The sequence below is a fragment of the Mus pahari genome, chromosome 13, assembly GCF_900095145.1.
Source record: "Mus pahari chromosome 13, PAHARI_EIJ_v1.1, whole genome shotgun sequence".
Classification (NCBI taxonomy): domain Eukaryota; kingdom Metazoa; phylum Chordata; class Mammalia; order Rodentia; family Muridae; genus Mus; species Mus pahari.
Genome location: NC_034602.1, coordinates 88,440,358 through 88,451,364, shown reverse-complemented (window position 1 = coordinate 88,451,364; position 11,007 = coordinate 88,440,358). Strand labels below are relative to the sequence as shown.

At 48.0% G+C, this 11,007-nt stretch overlaps 2 protein-coding genes across 5 annotated transcripts in view; one reads left to right on the top strand and one right to left on the bottom strand.

Annotated features, from left to right (window-relative positions):
• Positions 1 to 2,328, bottom strand: part of Enoph1 (enolase-phosphatase 1) — a 27,571-nt gene extending 25,243 nt beyond the window's left edge. Inside the window, exon 1 of the mRNA XM_029545024.1 lies at positions 2,049 to 2,328. Coding sequence (XP_029400884.1) covers positions 2,049 to 2,132 — 84 coding nt within the window. The 5' untranslated portion in view covers positions 2,133 to 2,328. The remainder of the gene's footprint in view (positions 1 to 2,048) is intronic.
• A 677-nt stretch (positions 2,329 to 3,005) lies between these two features.
• Hnrnpdl (heterogeneous nuclear ribonucleoprotein D like) lies at positions 3,006 to 7,616 on the top strand. Of its 4 annotated transcripts, XR_002380961.2 has the most exons (9): positions 3,009 to 3,634; positions 4,373 to 4,541; positions 4,626 to 4,787; positions 5,140 to 5,271; positions 5,386 to 5,500; positions 5,691 to 5,861; positions 6,149 to 6,240; positions 6,603 to 6,707; positions 7,355 to 7,616. XR_002380961.2 is itself a non-coding variant. In XM_021210671.2 (8 exons), exons 1-7 carry the CDS (start codon positions 3,186 to 3,188, stop codon positions 6,217 to 6,219), a joined length of 1,269 nt encoding a protein of 422 aa, XP_021066330.1. In that variant the 5' UTR covers positions 3,009 to 3,185; the 3' UTR covers positions 6,220 to 6,240; positions 6,603 to 7,348. The 4 variants fall into 4 exon arrangements, 3 of the variants coding, with proteins under 3 accessions (XP_029401109.1, XP_021066330.1, XP_021066328.1); XM_021210671.2 differs by lacking the exon at positions 7,355 to 7,616 and having other exon boundaries at positions 6,603 to 7,348; XM_021210669.2 differs by lacking the exon at positions 6,603 to 6,707 and having other exon boundaries at positions 3,010 to 3,634.
• Positions 7,617 to 11,007: the final 3,391 nt, after the last annotated feature.

The following is an 11,007-nucleotide window of genomic DNA, read 5'->3' as shown; positions in this document are numbered from 1 at the left end:
GAACAGGCTGGCCCCCAGGATGTCATGGACTTCACTACGTAGAGCAGGCTGGCCCCCCGGATGTCCTGGACTTCACTACGTAGAGCAGGCTGGCCTCAACCTTACAGAGATCCACCCGCTTCTGCCTTCTAGTGCTGGGGTCAAAGGAGTGTCACCATGCTCGGTCCTTAACAATTAACAAGATTTTTTTAATTTTTACTTTGTAAGTGCTTTGTCTGCACGTATGTCTCTGTACTGCTTGCATGCCGGATGCCTATGGAAACCAGAACAGGACCAGAACAGGGCATCTGATCCCCTGGAACTTGACTGTTGTAAGCCACCAGGTGGGTGCTGGGACTTGAACCTGGTACTCTGGAAAAGCACTCAGTGCTAGTAACTGCTGAGCCACACCTCCAGGTTCTGTATTTACTTCTTGTAGAGATAAGGTCACACTGTGTTCCCCTAGCTGACTTCAAACCAGCAATCCTCCTGCCCCAGCTTCCTGGGCGGCACCATGCTTGATTGCTAAAAGCTATCCTTTAAGAGAGAGTCCCAAATCATTATTTTGTAGCTAGCCTCGAATGTGCATATAATCTGGTATCAATCTGTTTGTAGGTCACTAGAGCATTTTTATTACAAGGTTTCAGAGTGAAAATACCCAAGGTTTAAGAAGTGGCTCACAGGGAAGACAGGAGGAAAAAGACGAGAAGAGGCATTACAGTTTCCACGTTGACCTGTATGAGCTTATCTTATTTAACAAATCAACTTTCCAAAAATGGTACGTACATATTTAAGGCCACATCCTGACCTCGGCTGTCATTTAGTCCCTGTGCCCCACAGCAGACAGAGAGAGAATAGAGCTAGTGATCTACAATCACCTCCCCCCATCACCACACACAAAGCAGTTAATTATGTAACAAGAACAACAAAGTGGACACAATTATCAGCATTTAGCCAGTCTTGAATTTTTCCACTGGTCTCTACTGTAATTAAAATCTTGGCAAAATGGCCAACTAGACTTTTCCAGGGCCTCTGCTATGTATCCAAAGCACTATAATTCTTATTTAGAAAGAAAGAGAGGGAGAGAGGGAGAGAGGGAGAGAGGGAGAGAGGGAGAGAGGGAGGGAGAGAGAGAGAGAGAGACAGAGAGAGAGAGAGAGAGAGAGAGAGAGAGAGAGAACAGTTGCCAGGTTGTTCGAGACCAACCTGAGTTATACACAGGACGAGTAACCCTGTCTTAAATAAAGTAGCTGTTATATTTGGAGACCTAAAATTGTGTACAAACATTATGACCTATATCTAGAAAATCAGGCAACTGTAAAAAGTAATCAAAATAGACCTTAAAGCAGGCTGCAGTTTACTGGACGATGGGTTTTCCAACTCCCCCCCCCATACTACCCTCAACTATTCTATCATAAATATCAGTAGTTATACAGGTGCATAAATTGACTACATGGAAGAAAGTCAAGTCCTAAGCCTGTGAAACCGGACAGATACTCAAACGCTTCAAGATATCATGGCTTTCTAAGGAAAATGAATGGAATTTAGGTGTGTTCTTATAGTCTCAAAACCAGCGCAAGTGAGATGGTGCGAAAAATCAATTGCTATTGCCCAAGATACCAGAGCCACTAGAAATCCTTTCACTTTAGTCTTTGCATTGGGAAGGCCTAGACCTCAAGGACCACTAAGTCAAGGCCACCACCACCTCTGCGGGCCGCAACCTTCAGCACATGGTGGACGCTCATCCGCCGGGCGACACACCTACCTGCCAGGCCGTGGGCGCTCCAATCACCCCAACTCCTCCCTGCTGACCTGCCCCTCCCCAAGCCGTTGCTGAAACCACCTCCACTTCTTCCTATCCTCCTCCATCTAACCGAAAGGACAGGGGAGAAGATGGTGGCGCGAGGGAAAGCACCCCCGCAAACCGCCGCAGCCTCTCTTCCCCATTCCAGAGACGGAAAGCCACGCCGCCTCTCCGGAGCCTCTCGGGCAAAATCTGCAACACTTATAATTTCTCTTTCACACGCTTTTAGGCACAAGTAACTTCCCCGCTCCCTTCCGCCCCTCACCTTCACGAAAGCAATCGGGGTTGTGGTACCTTCGATATCTAACAGGATTACGGTGACTTCGGCGGGCACGGAAACCACGACCATTTCCTTGCCGGATGCTACCACGGGCTCGGCTTTGCTGGTTAAGGAGGGCAGCACCACCTGCGCGTCTTGGGCTCCCGAGGGCCCAGTAACAATCGGGGCGCCGGCGACAGCGAGCGACCCAAGGGGCGCAGAGACAGGGCCGGCTGCGCGGACACGCAATTGCAGAGGAAGCCGCCCAGGGTACTACACCCGACCAGCAGGCGAGCGGCGCAGGCCCGGACCACGTGGGCAGTCGGAGAGGCGGGGCTCCGGGATCCGAGAGGGGGGCGGAGGAAGCAAGGCGCGCGTGCCTATTGGCCGCCGGCGAGCCGCGAACGCCGTCCGTCAAAATAGGCCTCGCGTGGGCGGGAACAAAGACGCGAGCACCCAAGCCCGGAGCGCGGAGCCCGAGGGCGGGCGCCAGCCCTCCGCAGCCTGCTGGAGCCCACGCGGGAGGCCCGGGGCTCGTGCAGACGGGAGTCCCTTGAGTGGCGCGCCCGGGACGTGAGTGCCCTTTGCCTTCCCCGGCACCTGACCCCCTTCCCCGCCCACCGCGTGCGCCTTGGCACCGCTTCAGTCCTCCGAGCAGGCCCCACCCTCCGCCGCGGCCTCAGCCAGCCCGGGAGAACGCGCGGAACCCGGGCTGCGGAGGGAAGAGACATCCTGCAGCCGCGGCCCCTGAGCCGACACCGCCCGGAGGCGACGGCGGAAAAAGCCGCCCCCGCCAGGACGGAGGCGGTCATCGCGCACCCGCTTTCTGCACGGCTGCTTGCAGGCGGCGCGAGGACAAAACACGCGTGCGCCGGGCGGGCGGGCGGGCGGGCGCGCTGCAGCTTCAGCGAGCGGCGCGGAGAGCACGCCGCCCTTTGGCCGGAGCGGCCGCTGCAGGAGCAGCAGCTCCGCACTGGGGGACTTGAGGGCGCAGCAAGGGACTGAGCCGAACTGGACGCGCCACGCCGACGCCTCTCAAGGCAAGAGGGACTGTGGCTCGGCCACGGCGCCGCTCGCGATTCCCGGTCCCGCACGGCTGGCTCTCCCCGCGGCGCGACCTCGCTCCTCACCCGGAGCGCCGCGATGGAGGTCCCGCCCCGGCTCTCGCAAGTGCCGCCGCCGCCGCCATTGTTCCCCTCCGCTCCCGCTCCTTCGGCCTCCCGCAGCCTCTCCCATTGGCGGCCGCGGGCTCCCCGGCAGCTCGCCCCGCTCCTCCCTTCGCTCGCTGCCAGCGCCTCCCGGCAGGGGGCGCGCCGGAGCCCGCGCCACGTCACCGCCCAGCAGCCCTCCCGATTGGCGGGCGGGGCGGCTATAAAGGGAGGGCGCAGGCGGCGGCCGGATCTCTTCCGCCGCCATTTTAAATCTAGCTCCATACAACGCCCCGCCGCCGCCGCCGCCGGGACCCGGACTGCGCGCCAGCACCCCCTCGCCGACGGCTCCGCCACCATGGAGGACATGAATGAGTACAGCAACATAGAGGAGTTCGCAGAGGGATCCAAGATCAACGCGAGCAAGAACCAGCAGGATGACGGGTACCGCACGCTCCGCTCCTCCCCTCCCCCAGAGCCCCGCGCGCGCCCTTCGTCCCTCCGGAGCCGCGCGCGCTGCCCCCAGTCTTTCCCCGAGTCGATTCTCCGCGTGCCCGCTGGACCCCAGTAGCCTTCCCCACTAGCGGAAAGTAAGACGGGGTGACTCGAGAGGCCCGCCGCGGGTGGGGGAAGGGAGGAGGGCTTGGGGCAGGAGGGCGGCGCCGTCGGTGTCCCGAGTGCGCAGGCGCCGCGTGGGGCCGGGGGGGGGAGGGGCCGGGCTCTGTGCGCCACTTGCTGCAGCTGCTGCCGCCTCTTCATTGTGTGTGTTGGCCGCTCGCTCTCTCGGGCGACTTTTCCTGGGTTAGGTTTGGGAAACTTTCGGTTGGGGCGCCAGTAAACGACTGGCACTAAAAGTTTTCTGGGTAGGAGAGTTGGCTTTAAGGCTGTGGGCGAGAGAGTCTACGTCAGTTGTGGGGGATTCGGTGTAAAAGTTGTGCTTTGCAATCCAAAGCAAGCAGGGCAGGACATCCACCAGATTCTAATGGCTTATTTATTTTTAAGTTTTGTGTTCGCGTGGTACAAAGCAACGTGCCACCTGGCTTGAACCGAGTGATCTAAGATTTTTGTGGTCTGATGTTAGTGTTTGTAGTCAAAACAGATTGCGCCTGGAGAGTAAATTACCCTGTATTTAATCACTAAGTTACTGTTAAGCTTATTTTTCTTAAATAACTTTATTTCTAGTAAAATGTTTATTGGAGGCTTGAGCTGGGATACAAGCAAGAAAGATCTGACTGAGTATTTGTCTCGATTTGGGGAAGTGGTAGACTGCACAATTAAAACAGACCCAGTCACTGGAAGATCGAGAGGGTTTGGATTTGTGCTTTTCAAAGATGCTGCTAGCGTGGATAAGGTAGGGGCTGTGTTTTGCATTGAGTCTACTGCGTTGCTTGCAAATTGCTCTAGGCTTTTAAGTCCAAACTGCCTTATCTTCTAGGTTTTGGAACTGAAAGAACACAAACTGGATGGCAAATTGATAGACCCCAAAAGGGCCAAAGCTTTAAAGGGGAAAGAACCCCCTAAAAAGGTCTTTGTGGGTGGATTGAGCCCAGATACTTCAGAAGAACAAATTAAAGAATATTTTGGAGCCTTTGGAGAGGTGGGCTGTGTTTGTATATGTGTGTCTGTGCTCATGTTTGGTCAAGTCTGTGGGGTTCGTTAATATTTCACAGGATGGGACTGAATTACTGCTCTTGCTGCTGTGTCTTAATGGCTGCTTTCTATGCTGTAGTGGAAACCAGTATCTAATCTTACTTAGCCAAAGCCCCGAGGGTGTGAAGTGTTTCACCAGTTGGTGGCCTCTGGGGTATAAGATACTATAAAAGGATAGACTTTTTAGAACCTGGTGGTCAGTAGATGTGCCTGGTGTTTGTCAAGAGCCTGTAGCATTGTATAAATAATCTTTATTAACTGGTGGGTTTGTTTTGTTTTGTCTGTGCACCTGATTTCAGATAGAAAATATTGAGCTTCCCATGGATACAAAAACAAATGAAAGAAGAGGATTCTGTTTTATCACATACACAGATGAAGAGCCAGTAAAGAAACTGTTAGAAAGTAGATACCATCAAATAGGTTCTGGGAAGGTAAATCCCTTAATGACTTAGAGGATCGTGTGTGTGTGTGTGAAGTCTATGTGAAGAGAAACTTGTTCTATGTTCAGAACTTGGAACATCCACAAATTTTCTGTTTATTTTCAGTGCGAAATCAAAGTTGCACAACCCAAAGAAGTGTACAGGCAGCAGCAGCAGCAACAGAAAGGAGGCAGAGGGGCTGCAGCCGGCGGAAGAGGTGGTGCCAGGGGGCGTGGAAGAGGTGAGACCTCCTTGGGCAAGTGAGCTGCTAGGGACATGACCCATAGGAAAACACAGCTAGAGTGAAACTTAAAGGCTGGCTTATGGGGCGGGGTTTGAAGCCACAGTGTAGGGGACAGGAATGGATCAGCTTGTGGTAGGATTGGGACAGTCCCAAGTTGTTTCCTAACCTTCGTTGTGCATTGTTTCAGGTCAGGGCCAAAACTGGAACCAAGGATTTAATAACTATTATGATCAAGGATATGGAAATTATAATAGTGCCTATGGTGGTGATCAGAACTATAGTGGCTATGGCGGCTATGATTATACTGGGTATAACTATGGGAGCTATGGATATGGACAGGGATATGCAGACTACAGCGGTAAGAACACTTAACTCAATTGTCAAGTACTTTCCCATTCTAAACTTGCGTGTATGGGTTTACTGTTGAGATGTTTGGAGTTGAGTCATGTTGTATAGTCATAGGAAAGTAAGACAGTGGTGGTTATTTTAAAATACAATTACAGCTATTGGCTATTATTGTTAAGATGGCTTGATGTTTTAATGTTCAGCATGCATAGTTTCTTACAGTGTAGTTTTTTTTTTTTTTCTGTGTTTAGAAAAACGGTTTTTAGGAAACTTGGTTAGTGAAACTTACCCTTTCCACAGGTCAGCAGAGCACTTACGGCAAGGCGTCCCGCGGGGGCGGCAATCACCAGAACAATTACCAGCCCTACTAAAGGAGGACGCTGGGAGAGCAGGTGTGTGAGATCACAGGGAAGCATTGGCAATGGCTAACTTAAAGATCAATAGACAAATGAAAAATATGAGTAAACGATATGTTGTATAGTCCTTGCTAAATTGTTACTGTTTAATTGCTTTATGAGCCTGTTTTGCCTAAAGTGTCTATAGATCTTTAACTTTTAAAGTTTTACCTCACCTTTTTTAGAACTACAGAAAAACTTAAGAGTTTTTCTGTTTGCTTTGTGTACCAGGAGGTGTAGAGGAGTAATTAAACTTTTTTAGAAGTGTTAACAGGTAAAGTACTGAAATGGGTACAACTTAAGGAAAAGAAGAATGTTGTCTTCTAACTCTGACATTATACCTTGTTTGTACCCGCCAGCGGGAACTTCATTGCAGGCCGTGTGTCACCCTGACCACGTCTATCTCTGGGGGTCGCACGTTGCGGGCAGAGCGCAAGGCATACACCAGAAAACGCTGTCCTGTGGTATGGTCTCTTCCAACTTCATGTACCAGCGTAAAGATTAAAGTGGAAAACTTCAGACTTTGGCTTCTTTTTTAATCTTTTTGGAGATTAAGTGTCTAAACTTAACTTAAATGGTTTTTTACAGGAGTTAAAGTGCATAAATGCCTTTTTACAGCTTAATCATTTTGGTCTTCTGTTTAGTGTTGTATTTCAATTGTGGAGCCTCATTTTAAGTGTTCATTCTTTAAGATTTAATGCTTGCTTTTTCTTTTTATAGCTAATAGTGAAATCTACAAACCAAAACAAGAACTTTTAAATCTGGGCTATAAGTTAAAGATCATATGCACAAAGCAATTGGTTACCATGTTGCCGTTATAAACCTACCTGGAATCTGTCGGTAGTGGCGTCCAGCTGGCTTACTAGGGGTGCTTCTAGTTGGCCCTCACTCGCTAGATGCAAAACAGGGAAGATTGCATTCCCGTGTTCTAAATTAGATCTATTCCGTGTCATTTGGAACTCCAGTGAGTTTCAGTGCCCAAACTATACTTTGCTGATGAACATGCATGTGATCTTTAATTGAAGTGAGGACTTAAGCAGTTCATGAAAGTGGACCTTTGCACGCTTGTGGGGACTGCACACATCTAATGAGTGTTTTGTTTTTGTTTTAGGAGGTGTAAAGAAACCATCTTACAGGACGACATTGAAGATTGCTTGATCTTCTGTTGACCTAAGATGATTATTTTGTAAAAGACTTTGTAGTGTACATGACACAATTGTGTCCAACTGTATATAGCTGCCAATTAGTTCCTTTGTTTTACTTTGTCCTTTGCTACCTGTGTTATGACTCGATGTGGATTTATGTTTATACAAATTTTTATTTGTGTGGTTTCAATGTTAAACCTCAAATAAATGCTTCCTTATGTGATTGTTTTCCCGTGTCAGGTACTGCATAGTTCTGTGGAAATGTAATTTTATAAAGAAGCAATAATTAAGACAGACGCAACTTATTTTGTAGGGGGTATTGGTCCACAGGAAGAAACTGGTCATGGTTATCCCCTGGTTTCTGTGGGTGTTACTCTGTGCTTACCGTCTAATGCTTCATTTCTCTGTTGATTCCTTCTACACCTTTTGAATAATGTTTCCTCCCTGGGTCTCTGGAGACTGACACTAGTCTGTTGTGATTGGTGACACTTCCTATCATACGGTGTGCTTTCAGATGATGGTTCTAAGGGAAGCCTTGTGCTAGGGCTGTACCTCACTGGCAAGTGTTCTTTGCCTGAGCACAAGTGATGCCCTTGTTTCTATCCCTTCACCTTAGAAATGGGCTGCTGGCTACCACAAAGCTTGTTAATTGGCTACCTTTGCTTTGCGCCTATCTGACAAACCATGTGTAATTCACAGATGACTTTAAAGAGAGTCAGTGGTTTGTTAGCGGTAAATGCAGGGGAAAACTGGTGGCCAGGGTTTCCTCAGTTATGTCTGGGATTACCCACTAAGGTTGGTGCAGTGGGGTGAGCTTTTAGGAAAGTTAGCAGTAGTGAGCCCACCCCACCCTAGTCCACAAGCTAAATAGATTTAAGCAGTTTGCTATGCAGGCAGAGGAAGGAAGGGAGTTGTGGAAAGTCACATGGTGTGTCTTGGTGCATTAAAAAAAAAAAAAAAAAGATTTAAGAAGTACAGGCTTTGAGCTTTTCCCTAAATGTTGGGCTTAGAGGTCTCTCCATGGTCCCACAGAAGCTTCTGGGTTTGGGGTACATGTTTAGAGTACTTGGTCTTAGACCAGTGTGAACTTTTTATACTGATAACTTTTTTTAAATGCCTACAACTTTGTTCCGATGATATTTGTACTTGCTAGGCTGTGAAGTTACTATGCCTTGGCCTCATTTTCCTCTGGCCGGGTACCAGTGTTGGCTATTAAAAAGAACTGTTTCAACCAGAAAATAGGAGGTCATTTCACATACTGTTAGTAGGTACAGTATCCAAGAAAGAAATAACCTGCGAGTTCAAGCTTACAATTAGGTGACAAGTTGACATTGAGAATTGTCATTTCCCCTGATCAAAATGAATAAAGTCTTTTTAAAATAAAATCTCAGTTAAGTCTTGCTATGTATGACTTTTAAGAAAATACAAAATTTGAGAATTGAAGAGTGAGAATGTACTTGGTCATTGAGGGATCTTGAACTTAGGAAATTTCTTTAGCGTTGATAAACCCATGGAAATGTGAACCCGCCAAGGCTGAGTAGTATGGACATTGCTTAGTTGGATAAACAGACATTAAGGTCAGTGTCCATTCCTAAATAACAGTTCAGAACAGACTGATTTATTTTGACAATATCTTGGCCACTTTGTAAAGATGAGGCTCATGTGATTGTTGGGCACTAATGTGAATAACCAGAACATCTTCCTGTTAAATGTGTTTTGTTTTTTAGTTCTGACAGGGAACCTTTAATAACATTCCATGTCATAACCAGGACTTGTTTTCATCATGAACCAAATGGACACTAATTCAATTTACAAGTGTACTTCAAGGGCTGGGTGAATATTTCACATTCAAGACATTTAGGAAGCTGGGTTGGCAGGTGTGTAACCCTAGGTTGGACGGGGTAGAGTCAGGTACATTCACCCATTACCTCCCATCCTAGCTATATTGATAACTTCAAGTTCAATTGAGAAATCTGGTCTCGGACTGGTAAGAGGCTCTGCCCATAAAGGCACCAGTTCCTGCGATGAACCTCTGGAGGCTCTTGGCAAGATGGAAAGAGCTTACTCCCTACCTGCTGTACTGCGTGCATACCAAAGAGTCAATAACCTCGCCAACAGCTTCAGCCCCGGAAACAAGTGCATGCTCACCACTTGGAAGGCGATGACACAAGATGCCTGCTTGTGTACATAACCATATGGAATTGCCAGTGTGGAGCAGTGTTGGCGAGTGGAAAGGCCCTCTTGGACCTTGGCCTACTGGTTGTCACCCGTGACCTTGACCTTGAGAACAATGCAACCACCTGAGGATGTGTCCCTATAAAAATAGGGATCACTTCGAATTGGTTGGGTTTTTTTTTTTTTTTTTTTTAATGGCCAAGTCTGTTTTAGTATTTGATTTTATAAAAAGGATACACCATTTCTTCTCACTGAAAACGAAAATGTGGTCTGAGATTTAGAGGAATGCACAGCACTGAAGACTTGTGCTGCAGAGCTGACACTTGAACCTCTCACCTTCCCTCAGGACTCATGTAGAGTGCTCAGTTGAATGGGGGCTGTCTGTCAAGTGCTGTGCCTGCTGTGCAAAGCACATTCAGTGAGTTACCACAGATAGAGTAGACAAGAGCTTGCTTTCTCAAAGACCAATAGGCGTCTAGAAATGGGGGACCTGAGAAATGGCTCAGTGGTTAAGAGCAAGTGCTGCTCTCAAAGGACCGGAGTTCAGTGGCTCTGGCCTCCTTGGGGTCAACACCGGAGTGCACACACACTGGGCTAGTCTGTGCTAGTAAACACTGGTTTAACGAGAGGATAATGGTAGACCTACCAATGGTCCTTGGCAAACTTCATGGTCTGCAAGTTGGGGCAGCTGCCGGTTTATAAGCACTACCCTGATTACATCTTTTGGAATCTTACAAATACCTGAGGCCCAGGTTTCCGGATGAAGTATTTGCTGCTTGAGAACTGCTTGGATTTGGGGCTGGTCAGTGTTCTTTAATACTCCTGGGTAGGATCTCTTAAAGGAAAGAATTGGTTACAATGGATCCATTTCTCTGGTTGAATACCCAGGATATCTGCAGCTGCCATTGTCCCTATGAAAGATCTGTCCTTGGATACTGATTCTGATTTTCCTTGGATTATGAGGTAGGTAGGTTGTATGTGTGTATACATGCCAAGAAAAATTTAAATGTGTATGTTGTTGCCTGGATGTATGTGCGCTACCTGTGTTTGATGTTCATGGAAGCTAAAAGTGGGTGTCAAATCCCCTGGAATGAAAGTTGCAAGCAATTGTAAGCCTTGTAGGACCAGGAAACTGAACCCAGGTCTTCTACGGTAGCAAGTGCTCTCAGCTGTCAACCCCAAATTTTTGAGACTTCAGGGTCTAACCCAGACTAATCTTGAACCTTTAGTCCCTGCTTCCATCTCTTGACTACTTGAATTGCAGGTTATGGTTTTGGGGGGCTTTTGGCTGGTTTTTATAAACTTAGTGAAGGGAGTTTGAATGGTCTCTAGATTTTTCATCACCAGAATACTTCATTTTCTCTTCCCATACTTTAGAATTTGTTAAGTCAAATTTCCTCATGTAGCTTGTGATGAATTTGTGTTCCTCCTGCCTCAGTCTTCT

Bases quoted from the DNA above. Each gene is read 5' to 3' on its own strand.
- Hnrnpdl (XM_021210669.2), top strand. From the start codon at position 3,186: ATGGAGGTCCCGCCCCGGCTCTCGCAAGTGCCGCCGCCGCCGCCATTG. The intron at 4,788-5,139 runs GTGGGCTGTGTT...ACCTGATTTCAG, and splicing joins ATTTTGGAGCCTTTGGAGAG to ATAGAAAATATTGAGCTTCC. The intron at 5,862-6,148 runs GTAAGAACACTT...CCCTTTCCACAG, and splicing joins GGGATATGCAGACTACAGCG to GTCAGCAGAGCACTTACGGC.